We start from the raw sequence: 26,763 nt of genomic DNA on the forward strand, positions 1-26,763 counted from the left end.
CATCCATTCTATATTCCCTTTGTCCTCAGCAAGCACCTTAGCTGATCATGGTTCTTTGCCTGGTGGGGTGACCCTAACATTCATTCCTGAAGGGTCTGGGTCATTAATAGTCATGTCGGAATTGGGTTGCTGTAGTTTTCCATTGACTTTAATCACAGGGCATGGTAGTACTCAGAGACGCCCTGTCTAAGTCATCCAGTGCTGCCGTAACAGAAATACCACAAGAGGATGGCTTTAACAAAGAGAAATTTTTTCCTCACAGTGAAGTAGGCTAAAACTCCAAATTCAAGGTATCAGCTCCAGGGGAAGGCTTTCTCTCTCTGTCAGCTCTGGAGCAAGGTCCTTGTCCTCAATCTTCCCCTGGTCGAGGAGCTTTTCAGGCATAGTGACCCTGGGTCCAAAGGATGCACTCTGCTCCTAGTACTGCTTTCTTGGTGGTACGAGGTCCCCGACTTTCTGTTTGTTTCTCTTTCCTTTTATCTCTTGAGAGATAAAAGGTGGTACAGGCTACACCCCAGGGAAACTCCCTTTACATTGGATCAGGGAGGTGACCTGAGTAAGGGTGGTGTTACAATTCCACCTTAATCCTCTCAACATAAAATTACAATCACAAAATGGAGGACAACCACATAATACTGGAAATCATGGCCTAACTAAATTAATACACACATTTGGGAAGGGACATAATTCAATCCATGACACATCTTAAGGAGTCTCCTTCATTCCAGACATACTCTTCTTTACCTCCATTATATAATATCAATCCAATTTCCTCTTGGTAATCTGGATCAATCACACCAGCCAGTATGGTAACTTCCTTCTTTGCCTGTTGATCCAGAAGCATAAGGAGCCCAAAATGGCCAGATGGCATTCTTAGCTTCCAGTTCAATGGAATCATTGATGTGTCTCCTGGGTGGGAGCATTCCTCCCTTTGGAACTAAGACCTCTAGACCTGCAGAGCATAAGGTCGAGGGAACAGAAAGCAAAAATCTTGCAAGTAGGTCACCAGGGGTAATAGTGTGTGATGCCACTCCCATTTCCATCCCTTGATTCCTGGACCCGTGAATCCTGGCTATGGGAGAAACAGCCATATATTGGACACTGGTTTAGAGCATATACAGCCTCCTGGAGAGCAGTGCCCCAACCCTGCAAGGTACTGCCACCTAGCTGGCACTGTAATTGTGTCTTTAGGAGGCCATTCCATCATTCCATCAAGCCAGCTGCTTCAGGATGATGGGAAACATGGTAAGACCAGTGCATTCTGTGAGCATGGGCCCACTGCCACACTTCATTTGCTGTGAAGTGAGTACCTTTATAAGGGAGAGGGAGAGAGCTTACACTCGGGAAGAGGAAGAGGCAGGGGGGTGGTGACATTCCTCAATAAGCCCCTACAAAGGAAGAGACGGGCTGATGACATTCCTCAATAAGATGGTCCCTACATAAACTTTAAGCCAAGGAAATGATCCTTACAGGGGTCTTTGATTTGATAAAGCCCTTATCTTGATAAAGTCCCTAACTTGATAAGATCCCTAACTTGGTAATTAAACCTTAAGCCAAGGAAATAGTCTTCATAGGGGCTCCTGTCCTGGCTTTTAAATGTTAACAGAGGCAGATAAGAGACAAGAAAGATATAAAGCCCTAAGAAAAGGACTATGGGGCACTCAGATTCTTTCTCTACCTGGGTAGCCTGCTTGACGCTTCCCAGTCAAGTGTACTTTTACTACTAACCCTCTGCTTGCTAATAAACCTCTTCTTGCTTGGCACTATTAGTCTCAGTGTTTGAATTCTTTCCTACACTGAAGACAAGAATCGAGGCCATTCTCCAGTAACACCTTGATTAGAGGCAATGCTGTGTGGGATACTGTCATGGGTTGAATTATGTCCCCCCCAAAATGTGGGTATCAATTGGGCTGGGCCATGATTCCCAGTATTGTGTGATTTTCCTATATGTTGTAAATCCTGCCTCTATGATGTTAATGAAGGAGGATGGGCAGCAGTTGTGTTAGTGAGGCAGGACTCAACCTACAGGATTGGATGTGTCTTGAGGCAATCTCCTGAGATATAAAAGAAAGAAGTGAGCAGAGAGACAGGGGGACCTCATACCACCAAAGAAAGAAGCACTTGGAGAAGAGCATGTCCTTTGGACCCAGGGTTCCTGAGCAGAGAATCTCGTAGTCCAGGGGAACATTGATGAGAAGGACAAAAGAGACAGAATGCCCTTCCCCTGGAGTTGACGCCCTGAATTTGGACTTTCAGCCTACTTTAACTCTGAGGAAACAAATTTCTCTTTGTTAAAGCCACCCACTTGTGATATTTGTTACAGCAGCACTAGATAACCAAGACATGGATCAATAGGCTTAATGTAGTTTATAAAGAAAAATGTTCTACATCCTACTTTGGTGAGGAGCGTCTGGAGTGTTAAAAGCTTGTGAGCAGCCTAGGATACTCCACTGGTCCCACCCACCTGAAGCAAAGGAGAATGAAGAAAACCAAAGACAAATGGGAAAGATTAGTCCAAGGAACTGATGGACCACAACTACCACAGCCTCCACCAGCCTGAGTCCAGCACAACTAGATGGTGCCCAGCAACCACCACTGACTGCTCTGACAGGAATCACAATAGAGGGTCCAGGACAGAGCTGGAGAAAAATGTAGAACAAAATTCTATCTCACAAAAAACGACCAAACTTACTGGTCTAACAGAGACTGGAAAAACCTTAAGAGTATGGCCCCTGGACGCCCTTTTAACTCATTACTGAAATCACTCCTGAGGCTCACCCTTCAGCCAATGATTAGACAGTCCCATAAAAAAAAACAACAATACACGTAGCTCAAGTATGTAGATGAGACTAAATGGGCACACCAGCCCAGGGGCAAGGATGAGAAAGCAGGAAGGGACAGGAAAGCGGGAAGAATAGCAATGGGGAGCCCAAGGTCAAGAAGGGGAAGACTGTTGAGTCATCACACAGTTGGCAACCAATGTCATAAAGCAATATGTGTATTAATTGTTTAATGAGAAACTAATTTGCTCTGTAAACCTTCATCTAAAGCACAATGAAAAAAAAAAAGCGTGTGTAGAAATAAAAAATGGTTTTCCCTACTGGAGAAACTAATCTGTGGTGTCAGAAGTTCACATAACGGTTATTTATGGGAGTACAGGTGTAGTGGCTAGGAGAACACGAGGGAGCCTTATACAGGGCTGCAAATATTCTCTTTTTTGATCTGGGTGATGGTTACATGACTGTGATCACTCTGTGAAAATGTATTGAGTTGTATACCTACAATTTGTTCTCTTCTCTGTATGTATTCTATATTTTAATAAGTTCGTTTAAATTAAAAGAAAAAAAAACTAGAGCTAGAGCTGCCGTATGACCCAACAATTTCACTCCTAGGTATATACCCTAGGGATCTAATAGAAATGACACAAACAGACATATGCACCCTTATGTTCATTGCAGCACTATTCACAATAGCAAAAAGATGGAAACAACCTAAATGTCCATCAATGAATGAATGAATGGGTAAATACAATGTGGTACATACATTCAATGGAATACTACTTGGCAACAAAGAAAAATGAATTTCCAAAACATCCTGGAACACAGATGAACCTGGAGGACATTATGTTGAACAAAATAAGTCATTCACAAAAAAAAACAAATACTCAATGTTCTCACTTTTATAAAACGACATGAACAAGTCAATACACAGAAACTAATGTTTGTTACTAGTTACCACGGATGGGGGAGTTGGAAGGGGATTCACTCTCTAGATAGTAAACACGTGTTATTTTTGGTGGTAGAAAAGGTAATACTGAATGAGGGTAAAGTGTACACAGCTTGATTAAAACAAATGATGTCACCAAACACTTAACAAGAAAAAAGAACCTGTTGGTAATTGCTATGCAATACATAATTTTAAAACAGCAGCAAAAAAACAAGCAAAAAATATATGTGCACATATATATGTATGTATGTAGGTATATACGTGTATGGGTATGTGTTTATATATATACTTTTATGCATGTATGTGACATATATATATATACACATATATATATATATATATAAAATAAAACACATAGGAGGCTGTCATGGGTTGAATTATGTCCCCCAAAAAATGTGTGTATCAATTTAGTTAGGACATGATTCCCAGTACTGTGTGGTTGTCCTCCATTTTGTGATTGTAATTTTATGTTGAGAAGATTAGAGTGGGGTTGTAACATCATCCTTACTCAGGCAACCTCCCTGATCCAAGGTAAATGGAGTTTCTCTGGGGTGTGGCCTATACCACCTTTTATCTCTTGAGAGATAAAAGGAAAGGGAAACAAGCAGAGAGTTGGGGACCTCATACCACCAGGAAAGCAGCACCAGGAGCAGAGCGTGTCCTTTGGACTAGGGGTCAGTCCCTGCCCCCGAGAAGCTCCTTGACCAGGGGAAGATTGAGAACAAGGACCTTCCTCCAGAGCCAAAGAGCGAGAAAGCCTTCCCCTGGAGCCGACGCCCTGAATTTGGACTTGTAACCTACTAGACTGAGAAAATTAATTTCTCTTTGTTAAAGCCATCCACTTGTGGTATTTTTGTTATGGCAGCACTAGATGATTAAGACAGGAGCACAGTTACGGATACTTCTTAGACATAACCAAACACCTCACAGGACTGGATTTGAAGAATTAGGACCATAGTCTCTTGGGACATCTCAGTCAATTAGTATAATATAGTTCATCAAGTTATGTTCTACATCCTTGTTTGGTGCGTAGTGTCTGGGGTCTTAAAAGCTTGCAAGCATCCATCTAAGATAAAATTATTGGTCTCTACTTGTCCAGAGCAAAAGAGAAGGAAACCAAAGACTCAAAGAAGAAACTAGTCTACAGGACAAATAGTCTACATGAACCATAGCCGCAACCACCCCGAGACCAGAAGAACTAGGTGGTGCCTGGCTACCACTACCAAAATTTTGAATCAGACCCTGACAGGATGGGAGAAAAATGAGGAACGGAACCTCAAATTTCTTTAAAAAAAAAAAAAACCTACAGTACTGGTTGAAACTGGAGGATTCATGGAGGCTTTTGCCCTGAGATACACTTCAAACCTTGAACTAGAACTAACCTGAGGTCACCTTATAGGTAAATAACAGATTGGTCCAAAAACTAATGAATATCACCTGTAAGTATTGTGCTCCTTTAAAATATCACCTATATGAGAACAAATGTTCAACAATTACTTTAAAACAAGGATGAATGTAAGGGGGCAGGGAAACTAGACTAATGAAAATAGGAAAACCAGAGCGGAAAATAATGAGAATATTCATGCACTGTAAAGAATGTAACCAATGACCAACGTCACTGAGCAACTTGTGTAGAAATTGTTGAACGGAAACCTAACTGCTATGTAGTAAAATATTATTTTTTTAAAAAAAGAAGAAAATGCTTAGGAATAAATTTAACCAAAGAAGTACACTGAAAACTAAAAAACACTGTTGAAAGAAATTAATGAAGACCTAAATAAATGGAGACATCTCATGTTCATGGATTGGAAGACTTAATATTATTAAGATGGCGATGCTCCTCAAATTGATCTACAGATTCAATATAATTCTTATTAAAATTCCAATTGCCTTCTTTACAAATATTGACAAGCTGATGCTAAAAATTTATGTGGAAATGCCAGGGATGCCAAATAGCCAAAACAATCATGAAAAAGAAGAACAAAATTGAAGGTGAAGTTGAAAGGCTCACACTTTCTGCACTTCAGATGGAGAAACAAATCACCAACTTCATATGGAAAGGGAAGAGGCCTTGCATAAGTAAAGCATTACTGAAGAAGAAGAACAAAGTGGGAGGCCTCACACTACCTGATTTTAGAAACTATTATACTGCCACGGTAGTCAAAACAGCCTGGTACTGGTACAACAACAAGTACTTAGACCAATGGAACAGAATTGAGAATCCAGACGTAAATTCATCCACCTATGAGCAGGGGAAAAGACACTATCTTTGACAAACAGTGCTGTCATAACTGGATATACATCTACAAAAATGAAACAAGACCCATACCTCACACCATGTACAAAAACTAACTCAAAATGGATCACAGGGTGGCCGAGGAGGCGGCGTGGTGGACGGCGGCCCGAGAGTATCGCCCGCACTGTGGCCCACGGGACTGCGTGGCGACCACCCAGGCTGGCCAGAGGAGCGCCCGCCGCCGCTGCCCCGCGCAGACCGAGCTGGAATGCTTCCTTAAAAAAACACTTGGCGGAGGCGGGGCCAAGATAGCGGACTAGGTAGACGCTACCTCGGATCCCTCTTGCAACAAAGACTGGGAAAAACAAGTGAATCGATCACATACATAACAATCCACGAACCCTGAACAACAAACACAGATTTAGAGATAGAAAACAAACAAATACGGGGAAGCAGCAATTGTTTTCCGAGCCTGGAGCCAGCGTCCCAGTCAGCGGATTTTCTGCAAAAACTAGTTTCCCAGTGATGGCTGGGAGACAGCAGTCCATATCAAACCACATAAAGAAGCAGACCATGACAGCTTCTACAACCCCCCAAACAAAAGAATCAAAATCTTTCCCAAATGAAGATACAATCCGGGAATTATCAGATACAGAATATAAAAAACTAATTTACAAAATGCTTCAAGACATCAGGGATGACCTCAGAAATGAAATAAGGCAAACTGCAGAAAAAGCCAAGGAACACACTGATAAAACAGTTGAAGAACTCAAAAACGTTATTCAAGAACATAGTGGAAAAATTAATAAGTTGCAAGAATCCATAGAGAGACAGCATGTAGAAATCCAAAAGATTAACAATAAAATTACAGAATTAGACAACGCAATAAGAAGTCAGAGGAGCAGACTTGATCAATTAGAAAGCAGACTGGGAAATCTGGAGGACCAGGGAATTAACACCAACATAGCTGAAAAAAAATCAGATAAAAGAATTTAAAAAAATGAAGAAACCCTAAGAATCATGTGGGACTCTATCAATAAGGACAACTTGCGTGTGACTGGAGTCCCAGAACAGGGAGGGAGGACAGAAAACACAGAGAAAATAGTTGAAGATCTGCTGACAGAAAACTTCCCCGACATCATGAAAGACAAAAGGATATCTATCCAAGATGCTCATCGAACCCCATTTAAGATTGATCCAAAAAGAAAAACTCCAAGACATATTATCATCAAACTCGCCAAAATCAAAGATAAAGAGAAAATTTTAAAAGCAGCCAGGGAGAAAAGAAAGGTCTCCTTCAAGGGAGAATCAATAAGAATAAGTTCAGACTACTCAGCAGAAACCATGCAGGCAAGAAGGCAATGGGACGACATATACAGAGCACTGAAGGAGAAAAACTGCCAGCCAAGGATCATATATCCAGCAAAACTCTCTCTGAAATATGAAGGCAAAATTAAGATATTTACAGATAAACACAAGTTTAGAGAATTTGCAAAAACCAAACCAAAGCTACAAGAAATACTAAAGGATATTGTTTGGTCAGAAAACCAATAATATCAGATACCAGCACAACACAAGGTCACAAAACAGAACATCCTGATATCAACTCAAATAGGGAAATCACAAAAACAAATTAAGATTAATTAAAAAAAAATGCTCGTAACAGAGAATCACTGAAGTCAATAAGTAAAAGATCACAATAATCAAAAAGAGGGACTAAATACAGGAGGCGTAGAACTGCCATATGGAGAGTGATACAAGGCGATATAGAACAATACAAGTTAGGTTTTTACTTAGAAAAATAGGGGTAAATAATAAGGTAACCACAAAGAGGTATAACAACTCCATAACTCAAAATAAAAGCCAAGAAAAATGTAACGACTAAACAAACATAGTCAAACACTACAAAAATGAGGATCTCACAATTTACTAAGAAAAATGCCTCAGCACAAAAAAGTATGTGGAAAAATGAAATTGTCAACAACACACATAAAAAGGCATCAAAATGACTACACGAAACACTTATTTCTCTATAATTACGCTGAATGTAAATGGACTAAATGCACCAATAAAGAGACAGAGAATCTCAGACTGGATAAAGAAACACGATCCGTCTATATGCTGCCTACAAGAGACGCACCTTAGACTTAGAGACACAAACAAACTAAAACTCAAAGGATGGAAAAAAATATATCAAGCAAACAATAAGCAAAAAAGGAGTAGCAATATTAATTTCTGACAAAATAGACTTTAGACTTAAATCCACCACAAAGGATAAAGAAGGACACTACATAATGATAAAAGGGACAATTGATCAGGAAGACATAACCATATTAAATATTTATGCACCCAATGACAGGGCTGCAAGATACATAAATCAAATTTTAACAGAACTGAAAAATGAGATAGACACCTCCACAATTATAGTAGGTGACTTCAACACACCACTTTCGGAGAAGGACAGGACATCCAGTAAGAAGTTCAATAGAGACACGGAAGACCTAACTACAACAAGCAACCAACTTGACCTCATTGACTTATACAGAACTCTCCACCCAACTGCTGCAAAGTATACTTTTTTTTCTAGCGCACATGGAACATTCTCTAGAATAGACCACATATTAGGTCATAAAACAAATCTTTGCAGAATCCAAAACATCGAAATATTACAAAGGATCTTCTCAGACCACAAGGCAATAAAACTAGAAATCAATAACAGAAAAACTAGGGAAAAGAAATCAAATACTTGGAAACTGAACAATACCCTCACGAAAAAAGACTGGGTTATAGAAGACATCAAGGAGGGAATAAAGAAATTCATAGAATGCAAAGAGAATGAAAATACTTCCTATCAAAACCTCTGGGACACAGCAAAAGCAGTGCTCAGAGGCCAATTTATATTGATAAATGCACACATACAAAAAGAAGAAAGAGCCAAAATCAGAGAACTGTCCCTACAACTTGAACAAATAGAAAGTGAGCAACAAAAGAATCCATCAGGCACCAGAAGAAAACAAATAATAAAAATTAGAGCTGAACTAAATGAATTAGAGAACAGAAAAACAATTGAAAGAATTAACAAAGCCAAAAGCTGCTTCTTTGAAAAAATTAACAAAATTGATAAACCATTGGCTAGACTGACTAAAGACATACAGGAAAGGAAACAAATAACCCGAATAAGAAACGAGAAGGACCACATCACAACAGAACCAACTGAAATTAAAAGAATCATATCAGATTATTACGAAAAATTGTACTCTAACAAATTTGCAAACCTAGAAGAAATGGATGAATTCCTGGAAAAACACTACCTACCTAAACTAACACATTCAGAAGTAGAACAACTAAATAGACCCATAACAAAAAAAGAGATTGAAACGGTAATCAAAAAACTCCCAACAAAAAAAAAAGCCCTGGCCCAGACGGCTTCAATGCAGAGTTCTACCAAACTTTCAGAGAAGAGTTAACACCACTACTACTAAAGGTATTTCAAAGCATAGAAAATGACGGAATACTACCCAACTCATTCTTTGAAGCCACCATCTCCCTGATATCAAAACCAGGTAAAGACATTACAAAAAAAGAAAATTACAGACCTATATCCCTCATGAACATAGATGCAAAAATCCTCAACAAAATTCTAGCCAATAGAATTCAACAACATTTCAAAAAAATAATTCACCACGATCAAGTGGGATTTATACCAGGTTTGCAAGGCTGGTTTAATATCAGAAAAAACATTAATGTAATCCACCACATAAATAAAACAAAAGACAAAAACCACATGATCTTATCAATTGATGCAGAAAAGGCATTTGACAAAGTCCAACACCCATTTATGATAAAAACTCTCAGCAAAATAGGAATTGAAGGAAAATTCCTCAACATAATAAAGGGCATCTATGCAAAGCCAACAGCCAATATCACTCTAAATGGAGAGAGCCTGAAAGCATTTCCCTTGAGAACGGGAACCAGACAAGGATGCCCTTTATCACCGCTCTTATTCAACATCGTCCTAGAAGTCCTAGCCAGGGCAATTAGGCTAGACAAGAAATAAAAGGCATCCGGATTGGCAAGGAGGAAGTAAAATTATCTCTATTTGCAGATGACATGATCTTATACACAGAAAACCCTAAGGAATCCTCCAGAAAACTACTGAAACTAATAGAAGAGTTTGGCAGAGTCTCAGGTTATAAAATAAACATACAAAAATCACTTGGATTCCTCTACATCAACAAAAAGAACATCGAAGAGGAAATAACCAAATCAATACCATTCACAGTAGCCCCCAAGAAGATAAAATACTTAGGAATAAATCTTACCAAGGATGTAAAAGACCTATACAAAGAAAACTACAAAGCTCTACTACAAGAAATTCAAAAGGACATACTTAAGTGGAAAAACATACCTTGCTCATGGATAGGAAGACTTAACATAGTAAAAATGTCTATTCTACCAAAAGCCATCTATACATACAATGCACTTCCGATCCAAATTCCAATGTCATTTTTTAAGGTGATAGAGAAACAAATCACCAATTTCATATGGAAGGGAAAGAAGCCTCGGATAAGCAAAGCATTACTGAAAAAGAAGAAGAAAGTGGAAGGCCTCACTCTACCTGATTTCAGAAGCTATTATACAGCCACAGTAGTCAAAACAGCCTGGTACTGGTACAACAACAGGCACATAGACCAATGGAACAGAATTGAGAACCCAGATATAAATCCATCCACATATGAGCAGCTGATATTTGACAAAGGACCAGTGTCAGTTAATTGGGGAAAAGATAGTCTTTTGAACAAATGGTGCTGGCATAACTGGATATCCATTTGCAAAAAAATGAAACAGGACCCATACCTCACACCATGCACAAAAACTAACTCCAAGTGGATTAAAGACCTAAACATAAAGACTAAAACGATAAAGATCATGGAAGAAAAAATAGGGGCAACCCTAGGAGCCCTAATACAAGGCATAAACAGAATACAAAACATTACCAAAAATGACAAAGAGAAACCCGATAACTGGGAGCTCCTAAAAATCAAACACCTATGCTCATCTAAAGACTTCACGAAAAGAGTAAAAAGACCACCTACAGACTGGGAAAGAATTTTCAGCTATGACATCTCCGACCAGCGCCTGATCTCTAAAATCTACATGATTCTGTCAAAACTCAACCACAAAAAGACAAACAATCCAATCAAGAAGCGGGCAAAGGATATGAACACACACTTCACTAAAGAAGATATTCAGGCAGCTAACAGATACATGAGAAGATGCTCTCGATCATTAGCCATTAGAGAAATGCAGATTAAAACTACGATGAGATTCCATCTTACTCCAACAAGGCTGGCATTAATCCAAAAAACACAAAATAATAAATGTTGGAGAGGCTGCGGAGAGATTGGAACTCTTATACACTGCTGGTGGGAATGTAAAATGGTACAACCACTTTGGAAATCTATCTGGCGTTATCTTAAACAGTTAGAAATAGAACTACCATACAACCCAGAAATCCCACTCCTCGGAATATACCCTAGAGAAACAAGAGCCTTCACACAAACAGATATATGCACACCCATGTTTATTGCAGCTCTGTTTACAATAGCAAAAAGCTGGAAGCAACCAAGGTGTCCATCTACGGATGAATGGGTAAATAAATTGTGGTATATTCACACAATGGAATACTACGCATCGATAAAGAACAGTGACGAATCTGTGAAACATTTCATAACATGGAGGAACCTGGAAGGCATTATGCTGAGCGAAATTAGTCAGAGGCAAAAGGACAAATATTGTATAAGACCACTATTATAAGATCTTGAGAAATAGTATAAACTGAGAAGAACACATACTTTTGTGGTTACGAGGGAGGGAGGGAGGGAGAGGGTTTTTTACTGATTAATTAGCTGAAAAGAACTGCTTTAGGTGAAGGGAGGACAACACTCAATACATGGAAGGTCAGCTCAACTGGACTGGACTGGACCAAAAGCAAAGAAGTTTCCAGGATAAACTGAATGCTTCAAAGGTCAGCGGAGCAAGGGCGGGGGTTTGGGAACCATGGTTTAAGGGGACTTCTAAGTCAATTGGCAAAATAATTCTATTATGAAAACGTTCTGCATCCCACTTTGAAATGTGGCGTCCAGGGTCTTAAAAGCTAACAAGCGGCCATCTAAGATGCATCAATTGGTCTCAACCCACCTGGAGCAAAGGAGAATGAAGAACACCAAGGTCACACGACAACTAAGAGCCCAAGAGACAGAGAGGGCCACATGAACCAGAGACCTACATTATCCTGAGACCAGAAGAACTAGTTGGTGCCCGGCCACAATCGATGACTGCCCTCACAGGGAACACAATAGAGAACCCCTGAGGGAGCAGGAGATCAGTGGGATGCAGACCCCAAATTCTCATAAAAAGACCATACTTAATGGTCTGGATGTGACTAGAGGAATCCCGGCGGTCATGGTCCCCAAACCTTCTGTTGGCACAGGACAGGAAGCATTCCCGAAGACAATTCATCAGACATGAAAGGGACTGGACAGTGGGTGGGAGAGAGATGCTGATGAAGAGTGAGCTAATTATATCAGGTGGACACTTGAGACTGTGTTGGCATCTCCTGTCTGGAGGGGGGATGGGAGGATAGAGAGAGTTGGAGGCTGCCAAAGTTTTCACGAAAGGAGAGACTGGAAGGGCTGACTCATTAGGGGGAGAGCAAGTGGGAGTAAGGAGTAAGATGTATATTAACTTATATGTGACAGACTGACTTGATTTGTAAACGTTCACTTGAAGCTCAATAAAAGTTAATAAAAAAAAAAAATGGATCACAGACCTAAATACAAAATCTATAACAATAAAGATCCTGGAAGAAAAAAATAGTGACAATACTAGGAGCCCTAATACATGGCATAAACAGAATACAAACCATAACTAATAATGCACAAACACCAGAAGAGAAACTAGACAACTGGGAGCTCCTAAAAATCAAACACTTATGCCCATCCAAAGACTTCACCACCTAAAGACTCGGAAAAAAAATTTAGCTACGACGTATCTGATAAAGGTCTAATCTCTAAAATCTACAGGACATTGCAACACCTCAACAACAAAAAGACAAATAACCCAGTTAAAAAATGGGTAAAGATTTGAACAGACACTTCATTAAAGACGACATTCAGGCAGTTAACAGATAAGTGAGGAAATGCTCACAATCAGCCATTAGACAAATGGAAATCAAAACTACAATGACATACCATCTTACCCCAACAAGGCTAACATTAATCCAAAAACACAAAATGATAGATGTTGGAGAGGTTGTGGAGGGACTGGAACACTTAGGCACTGTTGGTGGGAACGTAAAATGGAACAACCACTTTGGAAATCAATTTGGCTTTTCCTTAAAAAGCTAGAAATAGAAATACCGTATGATCCAGCATACGCAGAGTCATTATACCAAAAAGAATTAGTCGATATTCAACCATTTCAAGAGGTGGCATATGATCAGGAACCGATGGTACTGGAGGAAGAAGTCCAAGCTGCTCTGAAGGCATTGGTGAAAAACAGGCTCCAGGAATTGATGGAGTATCAATTGAGATGTTTAAACAAACAGATGCAGCGCTGGAGGTGCTCACTCGTCTATGCCAAGAAATATAGAAGACAGCTTCCTGGCCAACTGACTGGAAGAGATCCATATTTATGCCCATTCCCAAGAAAGGTGATCCAACCGAATATGGAAATTATACACAAGCAAAATTTTGCCGAAGATCATTCAAAAATTGCTGCAGCAGTATATCGACAGGGAACTGCCAGAAATTCAGGCTGGTTTCAGAAGAGGACGTGGAACCAGGGATATCATTGCTAATGTCAGATGGATCCTGGCTGAAAGCAGAGAATACCAGAAGGATGTTTGCCTGTGTTTTATTGACTACGCAAAGGCATTCGACTGTGTAGATCGTAACAAATTATGGATAACACTGCGAAGAATGGCAATTCCAGAACACTTAATTGTACTCATGAGGAACATTTACATAGATCAAGAAGCAGTTGTTCGGACAGAACAAGGGGATACTGGTTGGTTTAAAGTCAGGAAAGGTGTGTGTCAGGGTTGTATTCTTTCACCATACCTATTCAATCTGTATGCTGAGCAAATAATCCGAGAAGCTGGACTATATGAAGAAGAACAGGGCATCAGTATTGGAGCAAGACTCGTTAACAACCTGCGTTATGCAGATGACACAACCTTGCTTGCTCAAAGTGAATAGGACTTGAAGCACTTACTAAAGAAGATCAAAGACCACGCAGCTTTCAGTACGGATTGCACCTCAACATAAAGAAAACAAAAATCCTCACAACTGGGCCAATGAGCCACATCATGATAAATGGAGAAAAGACTGAAGTTGTCAAGGATTTCATTTTACTTGGATCCACAATCAACAGCCATGGAAGTAGCAGTCGAGAAATCAAAAGATGCATTGCACTGGGTAAATCTGCTGCAAAGGACTTCTTTAAAGTGTTAAAGCGCAAAGATGTCACCTTGAAGACTAAGGTACGCCTGACCCAAACCAAGGTATTTTCAATCGCATCATATGAATGTGAAAGCTGGACAACGAATAAGGAAGATCAAAGAAGAATTGACTCCTTTGAATTGTGGTGTTGGCAAAGAATATTGAATATACCATGGACTGCCAAAAGAACGAACAAATCTGTCTTAGAAGAAGTACAACCAGAATGCTCCTTAGAAGCAAGGATGGCGAGACTGTGTCTTACATACTTTGGACATGTTGTCAGGAGGGATCAGTCCCTGGAGAAGGACATCATGCTTGGCAGAGTACAGGGTCAGTGGAAAAGAGGAAGACCCTCAACGAGGTGGATTGACGCAGTGGCTGCAACAATGAGCTCAAGCATAACAACGATGGTAAGGATGGCGCAGGACCGGGCAGTGTTTCATTCTGTTGTGCATAAGGTTGCTATGAGTTGGAACCAACTTGACAGCACCTAACAACAACAACAACAATATAATCCAGCAATCCCATTCCTTGGAATATATCCTAGAGAAATAAGAGCCATCACACAAATAGATACATGCACACCCACATTCATTGCAGCACTGTTCATAATAGCAAAAAGATGGAAACAACCTAGGTGCCCAACAACAGATGAATGGATAAAGAAATTGTGGTATATACACACAATGAAATACTATACAACAGTACAAAACAATGATGAATCCTTGAAATATCTCACAACATGGGTGATCTGGAAGGCATTATGCTAAGTGAAATTAGTCAGTCACAAAAGGACAAATATTTTATGAGACCACTATCGTAAGAACTCAAGCAAAGGTTGAAACACAGAAGAAAACATTCTTCGATGGTTACGATGGCGGGGAAGGAGGGAGAGGGGAATCCACTAACTAGGTAGTAGATAAGAATCATCCCAGGTGAAGGCAAGAACAACACACAATACAGAGGAAGTCAGCACAACTGAACTAAACCCAAAGCTAGGAAGTTATCTCCTGCCTGCAGGGGAGATGAGAGGGTGGAGGGGGTTAGAAGCTGGTGAAAAGGACATGAAATGGAGGCAGAGAGCAGGCTGTCTCATTAGGGGGAGAGTAATTGGGAGTGTGTAGCAAGGTGTATATGGGTTTTTGTGTGAGAGACTGACTAGATTTGTAAACTTTCACTTAAAGCACGATAAAAATTGTTTTAAAAAAAAAAAAGCTAGGAAGTTACCAAAACACAACCAAATACTTCAAGGGACAGAGCAGCAGGGGCTGGGATCTGGGGACCATGGTTTCAAGAACATCTAGCTCAACTGGCATGACAAAGTTTTTAAAAAAAAACATTTTGCATCCCACTTTGGAGTGTGGTGTCTAGGGTCTTAAAAGCTTGCGAGCAGCCATCTGAGATGCATCAATTGGTCTCAACCCACCCGCAAAAAAGGAGAATGAAGAACACCAAAGACACACGGAAAATATTGGCCCAAGAGACAAAAGGGCCACACAAACCAAAGACTCCATCAGCCAGCTACCATCAATGGCCGCCCTGACAGGGAACACAACAGAGTATCCCTGACAGAGCAGGAGAAAAGGGGGGTGCAGAACTCACATTCTAGTAAAAAGACCAGACTTGCAGTCTGACTGAGACTGGAGGAACCCTTGAAGCCATGACCCCCAGACAGTCTGTTAACCCGGAACTAAAATCATGCCCAAAGTCCACTCTTCAGACAAAAATTAGACTGACCTCCAAAACATGAAATAATACTCATGAAGAGTGCTCTTCTTAGTTCAAGGAGATACACGAGACCAATCGGTAGCTCCTGTTCAGAGGCAGGATGAGAAGGCAGAAAGGGACAGGAGCTCGTTGGATGACACAGGAAACCCAGGGTGAAAAGCAGAAGTGTGCTGTCGCATTATAGGATTTAATATTAATATCACATAACAATATGTGTATAAATTTTTGTATGAGAAATTAACTTGAGCTACAGAGAAAAGACAACTCAATTTTTTAAATGGACGGAAGATTTGAATAGGCATTTCTCTAAAGAGATATACAAATGGCCAATGTTTTCTCGTGCTGTTGAGTTGATTCTGACTCACAGGGATCCTATGTGTTACAGAGTAGAACTGCTCTATAGGGTTTTCTTGGCTATAATCTTTAAGGAGATAGACACATTGCATTGGGTAAATCTGCTGCAAAGGACTTCTTTAAAGTGCTGAAGAGCAAAGATGTCACCTTGAAGACTAAGGTACGCCTGACCCAAGCCATGGTATTTTCAATCGCATCATATGCATGCGAAAGCTGGACAATGAATAAGGAAGACCGAAGAAGAATTGACGCCTTTGAATTGTAGCGTTGGCAAAGAATATTGAATATACCATGGACTGCCGAAAGAACAAACACATCTGTCTCAGAAGAAGTACAACCAGAATGCTCCTTAGAAGCAAGGATGGCGAGACTACGTCTTACATATTTTGGACATGTTGTCAGGAGGGATCAGTCCCTGGAGAAGGACATCATGCTTGGCAGAGTACAGCGTCAGTGGAAAAGAGGAAGACCCTCAACGAGGTGGATTGACACAGTGGCCGCAACAATGAACTCAAGCATAACAACGATGGTGAGGATGACTCAGGACCGGGCAGTGTTTCGTTCTGTTGTGCATAGGGTCGCTATGAGTCGGAACCGACTCGACGGCACCTAACAACAACAATCATTAAGGAAGCAGATCGACAGGCCTTTTTTTCTGCAGTGCTGCTGGGTGGGTTCAAGCAGCCAAGCAAGAACGATTTTTGCCACTCAGAGACCTGTACGAATGGCCAATAAGCACACGACTTGCTGGTCAGAGGGGGTGGGCGAACACCAGAAGCAGAGGAGAAGGGGAGTCATTGACAGGCTGGGGTTGGTGCCTACCCCGGCCCCATCTGGGTCAGGGCTCAGCCGTGCCACATCCTCACAAGCCATATCACTCGCCACCTGCTTCACATCTGCCACCCCAGCTATGCGTTGGAAGGCTTCTTTTGCCACTGGGCACGTTCCTGAGGAACACATAGGAGCACCCGAAGGGGAGGCAGCTCGGGAGTGGGTGGGACTGGTGGGTGAGAGGATAGGAAGCAAGCAGCCCAGGTCTGCTCTGTACCAAGCCTGGGGCCCAGCATGATCCAGCATGCAGCTGTTCCAGTGGATGACGGTCCTGCAGTAGGTTCCACTCTGGGAAGCCAAGTCATTGTGCTCATGTTGTTGTGATATCACACCCCAGTGGTGTCACCTGCCAGGGCCCTAGTACCCTCCCTGTTGAAGAAAAACCCTTTAAACCAAACCCATTGCTGTGCAGTTAATTCCAACTCATAGCGACCCTACAGGACAGAGTAGAACTGCCTCATAGGGTTTCCAAGAAGCAAAGGGTGGATTCAAACCGCCAATCTATTTACCACTACGCCACCAGAGTTTCTGTGACAGTGCAGGAGATTTTAAATTCCAAGTCACTGGATTGCAGGCTAGGGCTGGGTCCCTTCTCTTCCCAGGGCACACCCTCCCCTAAGCAGCCACACCCATGTTCAAGGCTTCGTGGACCCCTCCGCCCCAGCTCAGCCCTCTGAGGACTTCAGTCCCTCAAGTCCAGCTGCCTCTGCAAGTTTCCCTCAGATTTGCCACAGTACTTCAAATGCCTCAGGGCCCTAAGCAAACCGCTGTCCATGTCCCAGCCTGCCACTACATCCAGGCATCATCCTGGACTCCACCCTTGCTGCCCACCCCAAGTCCTGCCAATTCCCCTAACCTGCCAGACCTGCATCTTCTTCTCCATCCGGCCACCACCGAGGAGTGGTGCTCACCCCGAGACTGTCCTCCCCAACCCCTCCTCCGCAGCCCTTTCTCCACACAGCAGCCAGGGGTTTTTCCAAAGCGGTGACAGTCCATATCACTCCATGTCTCCCTGCTGCTTACAGCTCCTCAGTGGCCTCCTCTGCCCTGGGACAAAGCCCACCCTCCACCACCTTCTCAGGTTCTTCTGTGGGGCTGGCCTGACAACCTCTGGCTCAATGGAGGGGACAGGGCGGCCTGCAGTGCCCAGCCTCCTCCACTGCCACATTCCTCAGGGTGTCAGGGTGGGACTAGGACACTCACCCCACTGGGGCACATAGCTCTGCCTTACTATGATCTTTCCTGTACCCAAAGTAACCACCTTTCAACCATTCCAGCACTCCGGTCCATGGCTGCTCCTGACTGTCAATGTTCCTTTCCTTTCTTCTCTTCTGGGAGGGGACAGGGCCCAAACCAGGCAGCTGGAAGAGGAGCCCTTCGGGAATGGGGGGGTGGGGGGTGGATATGAGCACACTAGTGTGAGACAGGGCCCAGCCAGGGGGCAGGCAGCCCTCAGGCTTATGGCCAGAAGGCCAGGACTGCACTGCTGGAGTGTGGGGTGGGGTCCAATCATCTCACTGTACAGAAGGCCTCAGAGTATTTCCAAAGCAGGGGTCCCGAGGCTGGGAAGGGAGGAGAGGAGGCAGGGAAGTAAATTGCATCTGAAACGGTGAGGGGACAGGGTGAGTGCTATTTGGGTTCCTGGGGCTGCCCTAAGACCCCAGGCCATCAACTTGATGGCAGTCAGGGGCCGTCTGGCCTTGTAGGCTAGCGGACTGCTCTGCACACCAGTCAGATTTGGAGCCACCACTCTGCCTTCTGTGGCTGCTCCCTACTCCCAACCCCTCTTTCTGCAGCGCCGCAGGGGTCACCCCACAGGGTCGCCCCACAGGGCTGGGGCTCATATTCCTGAGGCTCCCCTTCTGGGCCCATGAGCCCCACTTCACAGTGGTCTGAAAAGGAATATCCTTCTGTAGTCTTTGCTGGAAGGGGCTGCCTGTGTCTAGGAGCCCAGCCACTTCCAACCAACCCTGAGGCATGTCCCAGGAGGGACTGCAGAGGCCAACACTGGCCTGACACGGTGGACACATGCCCCACCACAGTGAGTCACTTGGCCTTAAGGCCTTGGTTACCTCATCTGTAAAATGGCAACAAGGAGCCCCAGAGGGAGCCAGGGCCAGGCTGGGAGGAGTTCTCCCTACCCCCCAGCCTCCACCCATGCCCAGCGGTGGAGTGCTCAGTAGACCCTGGGATGTCCTTTACTGTTCCCCTTTTACAGACAGGAAGCTGAGGCTCTGGAGGTGAAACTCACCCAAGCTCATACCTTGGGGAATGGGCAGAGGGGCCTGGTGACCCCAGAGGGAAGCTGACAGTCGGATTTCAACCTTTGCCAGCTAGTTACTCTGTGACCTTGGACAAGTCCCCCAGCCCTTCTGAGCCCTAGTTTCCGTTACTGAGAGAATAACGTCCCCCATCTCACAGGGTTAGGCGGTGGGGTAGTAGTTTCTACCTGCCGCAGTCTGGCACCGGCTCAGGAGGAATAGTTGGGCTTGGGAGGGTGGGGGGCCCGGCCTTTCCTGACAAAGTCTGCGACCAAGACTCTTGTCCAGTGGCCATGGTGAGGCATACGGTCGGCTCAGCCGCGAGGCAGTCGTGCAAGCAGACACACTCCCTCGGCCTGGCACACCCTCGGAGCCCTCGTCCCCCAGGGGCCTGCACCCTTCCTAGGAGCCCATGCCCCCTGGGGCCCACACCCCTCCCGGGGGCCCGAGCCCCTCCTCAGAGCCCAAGCCCTCTGGGCCCGCACCCCTCCCCCGAACCCGCATCCTCGCCCTCCTCGGGTCTCGCGGCTCGGGCTAGCGAGACCGCTCAATGCGCGACCCGTCAGGGGTCCGGGCGGGGTCCCGCCTAGACAGGCGCCCTCCGCGTCCCCGCCGGCGCTTGTGGCAACCTCCATCCGGGGGAGGGGTGGGGGGCGGCTACCTGCCAGTCATGGTGGCTGCTCACGCTGGACCCGGGTGGTCTCCCGGACTCCTCTGCCGCCGCGGCTGCCTGCCGAGCGCCCGCCCGCGGGTCCGGGGCGCGGAGGAGGTTGACGCCCAAAAAAGGCCAAGAGCGCTCCGCCCGCCGGCCCACTGGCCGGCTGGGAGGGGAGGAGGAAGGGGCTGGAGGTCCGCCCGGCCGTCGAGCCGCGTCCTGGGGTGCGCTCCGCGCCCACACAGCCCCCGCTCCCGGGACACCAGAGTGCGGCGGGCGCGGGTCACGTCCTTCCTGCCGGGGCTCCCCTCGCCACCTCCCGAATTCCGGGCATAGTTTTCCTTTTAAAGGGAGTGAAGTTACGACAAACGCGAATGACCCCCCTCCCGCGCCCGCGCTGGGACGCTCCGCCAAGGTCTCCGCCCCTGCTCCGCTGTGCCGGGCGCGCCCTTGGACGCCAGCACTTGCCGTGGGCGGGCGACGACGCCGAGCCCACCTCCCACTCCCGCCCAGCTCCCCGGCAGCAGGGCCGGGGCTCGCCGACTCCCTCGGGGGACACGGGAGACCCTAGTCCACGCAGCCCCGGCTCCCGGAAGTCTGCCATCCTGACTGCCAAAATCAGCGCCCCCGGGAAACACCCATCTCACCCCGCTAGCCTAGTAAACGATACTTTAAAAGGGCAAAAGCAACTGTAGAAGTTGCCGAGGAGAACCGAGAACTCCTTTACATAATGAAACACTGTTTGACAAGCTATATATATCTTACCATCTAGGGAATATAGTCCAAGGAATTTTTTCAAGTTAAAAAAAAACAAAACAAAACAAAAAAAACCTCATCCTACTTAAAGGCAGGTATTTCTAGCGTGGCGATGGAGTGTGGCTCATAATAGGAACCAACCCAAACACCACGCTGTGGGGCGTGCTGGGCAGCCTGATAGGCTAACCTCATGGACGCTATAGCACCTCTAGTCTCAGCAACGGACCAAGACTATCTAGAAGTGATGTGCGAAGTAGTAACCCACAAATAAAATACACAGTGGAATTCAGAAAGATGAGCTGAGAGTCACAGGCAGAGTTACATCTGCAGAAGTACGTTTAGAAAACGCAGCTGTTCCTGAGTAGCTGGTGCCTTGAATGTAGGACTGTTCGCAGTTGTTATTTCTTCTCACAATTAGGTCGTAGCTGGCTGTCATTTGATGGCTGATTAAACATACGGTATAAATGAGTTCTTGGTTCATCTCTCTGCGTAGGGAGAAGGGCTTCCAAAGCTCCCCGCAGCAGAGGAGTAGCTGTGCTGGGCACTGTCCACCAGAAATGGACGGCTGGATGGGTAAGTGCTAGGGCTGCTACCCAAAAGGTCAGCAGTTCGAATCCACCAGGGGCTCCTTGGAAACTCTATGGGGCAGTTCTACTCTGTCCTATAGGGTCGCTATGAGTCAGAATCGACTCGATGGCAGCGAGTTTGGTGTTTTTTTTTGTGTGTGTGTATGGGTAACCAAGTGTTGGAGTCCTGATGGGACCAAAGAGAATGAAAAACAGAGGGCAGACGCCAAAGGGACCTGCTATTGCCCAGGTCTGAGCTCCCTCCCCCGGAAGTGCCTTCTAGCCTGAAAGCCTCCCATGCTATGGTGGCCAAGCAGGTGTGTTAGGCTGGGTTCTCTAGAGATGCAAAACCAGTGAAGTGTGTATACATAACTATTAGAGAAAGATTTATCTCATGGAAATGGCTCACATGGTTGTAGAAGCTGGCAAGTTCCAAGTCCCTGGGTCATATGTTAGGTGTCAGGCTGGAGACTGGAGGGTTCTCCCAACGCATGTAGCTGCAGGGGCTGATGAACGCAAAATCCACAGGTCAGTCAGCAGGCTGCTGGCCCAAGTCCCAAGAACTGGAGGTCAGATGCTGACGAGCCAAATGCAGGACCTAGAGCACAGCAAAATCCTGTGAGCCTTGCCAGAAAATCCACCTATATTGAATGCAGGCCATACACCCCCGCCCCTCCCGAAAACTCCCTTTCAACTGATCGGCTACTCACAGCAGATCCCATCACGGAGGTGATCACATTATATCAGCTCTCATCATGGAAGTGATTACATTGTTACACAACTGCCAAACTATATCATAACTGCCAAACCACTAAGAATCATGGCCCAGCCAAGTTGGCACACAACCTTAACAATCACAGCAGGTCTGAATCAGCGTGTGGCAAACCACAACCCTCCGCGGCTCACCCACTCATTCAGCATGCTTCATCCCTCTACCAGGAGAGCTGGGGGCTGCTGTAGCATTGCCAGCTAGCTGCAGCATAGAGGCTTTTTGGAGCCCAGGCCAGTGTGCCACAGCGCCGTCCAAGGTCAGATCTGCAGGGAAGAGCTGGCATCGCCAGCAGTGGGCCACTTATAAACTCACTCATTCACCGAGTCATTGAAGTGCTGGTGAGGTGTCTGCTGTGTGCTACCTGGGCACTGGCAGCAGCAGTGAGCAAGAACACCTGGACCACAGACAGTAAGCAAGCACATAAGTGTGTAAACATGATTTTATGTTTATCCTAAAGCACATGCTACAGAAAAAGGACAAGGTAAGGACCGCTTTAGAGCGAGTCAGGGAAGGTGTCTGAAGAGGTGACATTTGAGCTAAAATCTGAATGAGGAAAAGAGCCAGCATGCCACATGGAACCCAAAGAGGTGGGCATAAGCTTGGAGTGTTCAAATGCCAGACAGAAGGCCAGTGTGTCAGAAGCGCTGCGGGGGGTGGGGGGGTGGCAGAGGGATATTAGGGAGAGGGGCTGGGGGGCCAGAACAGCAGGGCCACAGCCAAGTTTGGATTCCACTCTCAGAAAGGCAGAGTTTTCAAAACACAACACTCTGGCAACAACATAGAATGCAAACCATTATTCTGAGTGAAAGTGGCACGTACTCTGTGGTTCCATTTACATCAAGTTCTAGACCTAATCTATGGTGGAAAAATCCAGGATGGTGGTGGTTACCTCTGGGGTTTGGGAGCAGGGAATGACTGGGAAGAGGAATGAGGAGACTTTCTGGGGTGATGGTAGTGCTCTGTGTCTTGATAGGGGTTGGGATCACTTGGGGGATGGCCAGCAGGCTGTGGGGACTGTGAACCTGGAGATCAAAAGAGAGGTCTGGCCTCTGGGGTAGATTTGGAAGCCTTTAGTGCACATGGAATTTAAACCCTAGGGCTTGATGAGATCCCTGAGGGTGTCTGTACCTACAGCCAAGCTCAGGCCCCTCTGATGCTGAGAGGTCAGAAGAGCAGCACGGGAGGCTGAGGAGGACAGCCAGCGAGGAGGACAGCAGGCGAGCTCTTCAGGGCCCAGTGATGAGAACAGGCCCACGTGGTGCAGAAGGACTGGGCAGGGGCTGCCGGGTGTGACAACAAGAGCAGGTCCAAGAGGGTGAGCCCAGGACGGGGAGACAGGCCCTGCAATGTACTACCTGGAGGAGCCCCACACAGTTTTCTGGGTAATGGGGTTCCTGGAGTGGGGTACGCAGCACCCTAGAGGCAGAAAGGAGATGACAGGGAATAGAGGCAGAAAACATCACAGCTCCAATGAGAAAGTGTTCTCTAAAGGGAGCAGAAAAATGGGGGTGGCGTGTCAAGGTCTGCTAGGGTGAGAGGTGCTGGTGGACACTCAGAGGGAGACTTGAACCACCCACTGCAGAGGGCGATTCACGGTGATTCAGAGTGTGGCAGTAGGGACTCAGACGTCAGAGGTCAAGGCTTTGTCACAAAGTGGGGATCACTCTCCACAGGTACAGGCCCAGATCCCCTGTGGGCCTTGGAGTCCCGTAAGCATGGATTCTGGGCTGGGAGTCCATGGGGACCAAGGGAGCAGCCAGGCTTTCTTTTAACTGCCATGACCTAATCACTAGCCTGAGGGCAGGGAGCTCCCAGTGCTTCAGGAGCTCAGGCTGCCCTGTGACACCCAGAGGCAAAGCCCTGCCCACAAGTCAGGGAGCAGCTTTGTTGGGCCCAGGAGGTCCCAGGTCCCCAGCCGCGGCTGGCCCAGGGAAAAGCCAGGGTGCCTTCCCAGCCTAAATGTCACAGCACGTACATGTGCTAAAACTGAACCCCACAAGGGCACTATCCTCCCCCCACCCCCAGCATCTGGTCTAGGCATTTCCCACTTAGGGTGTTGGGGACGGAGTAATTGTTGAGTATTAACTCATGAACTCAAATAGTCAACCAGCTCCCTCAAGTCTAAAGTTTATTCCAAAAGTGGCCTGTGAGAATTCCCAGAGAAGTGCCAGGAAGCACCTGGGCCACCCAGAGGGGAAAGCTGGACCATTCTAGCTGGAGCCCTCTCCCCAGCCCATCTTCTGGGCAAAAAACGAATATTGGGCGGCATACACCCTTACAGACATCAGAACATCTGCTGTTTGAAAAATAATTTTTTCTATTTTAAAATATGAGCATGCCCTCAGAACAGTGATCCAGTATTACACACATTGTCTGATAGAGACAAAACAACTTTTTTTCTTTCTAGACCACGCACAGCTAAGTGAAGGAGGTGGCAGAGAGATAATCCACTGATCATTTTACTACATGTAGAACAAACCACAGGAGACACAGAATTCCTCAGTCTTAGGAGAACACAGACCCCTTCTTGACAGTCTTCTCTACCCTGGGGTAAACCTGGGCCAATGGCCTTCACAGCCCCGGTTCTACCCCCTTTCCAAAGACTGCCTTGCCTTGGACTTCAAAGAGGAAAGCACCCTTTCGTTCTTACCTCTGCTGCAGGACAACTCGAAATTTGGAACAACAGAGACCAGCCTTCCAGTCCATATTCAGGAATGTCACGTATTTGTACCTGAAACCATCACCACCTCAGTCAACCACCAAGGAACTTCTTGCACGCAGTGACCCACAGCTGTGTGGTCCAGCAGCCTCTTACCTCTTCTAAGAATATTTCTCCCATGTGTTGATGTTCTCTTAGCTTTCTCTTTACCATTCTGACAACCAACCAACCTTCCATCTGAGCTTTTCCAACATCTGCCCAGAAGCAAGATCAGCTACCACCACCCCACTACCAACAACCAGCCAGTCTGCAGAGGGTGAAGCGTGGAGACCAGGTGAGCCAGGCTTCCACAGACCTGATGCCACCTGTCTGAGGGGGGTTGAGAGAGACCAGGAGGGAGGTTCCCTTACTGCAGCATTAGAAACATTAGCATGATCTTTTAGAGGGCACGAGGGAAGGACAGAAAAGCCAGGAACAGAGCAGACCCACAGGCTGAAGAGACCTCCCGGGGCCCCCCACGCCTCAATGCCTCTACCTCAGTGGCTGAGACGTCGCTCTGCTTCCTCCTGCTGTTTCCTTCCCTGAGCCCCACAAGCAACGTCTCTGAGGAAATAGCAGCTGCCCGGCCCACTTGGCACGGCCACTTGGAGAAGGACTGGGCAGCAGCTAGGAGTGTCCGGCCACCACAGTGCGCCCAGGCTCTTTAGCCTCACCTCTCCCTTTGAAGAAGGCTTGCTGCTAGAGATCTGGAGCTGGAGGGTGAGTTTGGAGGCACCTTGGGGTCAGGAGAGGATGGAGGAAGCAGGAAGGAAAAGCTAGCCCCCAGGGGACACGCCTGCTGGGCGGGCCACTGAAGCTCACTTGCCCCAGGCCCTGGGAACCAGGCCAGCAGAACAAAAGAAGTGACGGCTGCCTCAGAATTCAGAGTGCCTGCCACAGGGGCTGCTGCCAGGGTGGCCTCTGTCTGCCAGCAACTGAAACGAGCATTTGCTGAACTCCTGAGTTCAGGAGATCCCAAGAAGCCCAATTGTCACTCCATGTACATGTGCTAAAACTGGACCCCACAAGAGCACAAAGAAAAGAGAAACTGCACCTGCTTTGACTAATCCATGAACAGCTACTAAAGTGCCTTCTTCCCAAATATTGTTTTCCCTGCAAGGAGGAAAATCTCGGGATTACTCATATGACTTTAAATTACTTTATAATCTTCAGCTATAAAAATTTCATGGTATTGGGAAATGTTCAAAAGTAGAAAGAAGAAAACCCACCTCAAGTTTCACCGTTGACGACAGGTGCCGACAACACTTTGGTTCCAGCCTTACCTGTGCATATTTAGTTTTTACATGGTTGTGTTTTGTGTTTGCAATTTCGTGTTCTGTTTCTTCACATGTGAATTGTATGTCTACCTCTGTGTCAGTACTTATCGGGGTTACCCCAGTGGCACAACTCTAGGGGGCGCCGTCACACTGTGCTGTACATACAGTGCCCAGGATCTGCCTGGACTTCGACTGCTTGGGTGGGAGGGGCAGTGAGGGCCTGGCACTTGTAGTGTGCTTGATTTTGTATATCCAATTTTTCTGGACACAACTGTTTGGGTTTGTTTTATTTTTTTATTAAATCTTACACCCCTTGACGGTGGAGGCTATTTACTTTTACACAGCACGGCATGCAACAGAGGACTAGCTAGGCACAAAGTCGTCACTCAAATATTTGTT

General features: G+C 45.6%; 1 protein-coding gene across 2 annotated transcripts in view; it reads right to left on the reverse strand.

Moving 5' to 3' along the window:
- LIMS2 (LIM zinc finger domain containing 2) overlaps positions 1-25,787 on the reverse strand; it is a 62,180-nt gene extending 36,393 nt beyond the window's left edge. Inside the window, exons 1-2 of one of the 2 annotated variants that reach the window (XM_049889104.1) lie at positions 25,584-25,787; positions 22,027-22,215 (exon numbers count right to left, since the gene is read on the reverse strand). Coding sequence is in view for 1 of the 2 variants with exons in the window: in XM_049889103.1 (XP_049745060.1) it covers positions 20,302-20,312 (11 nt within the window). In the remaining variant the exon portion in view is untranslated. Of the gene's footprint in view, positions 1-20,301; positions 20,633-22,026; positions 22,216-25,583 lie in introns of those variants that run through there. The other variant, XM_049889103.1, reaches the window with a different exon arrangement.
- Positions 25,788-26,763: the final 976 nt, after the last annotated feature.

The sequence above is a fragment of the Elephas maximus genome, chromosome 6 (assembly GCF_024166365.1).
Source record: "Elephas maximus indicus isolate mEleMax1 chromosome 6, mEleMax1 primary haplotype, whole genome shotgun sequence".
Taxonomy (NCBI): Eukaryota; Metazoa; Chordata; class Mammalia; order Proboscidea; family Elephantidae; genus Elephas; species Elephas maximus.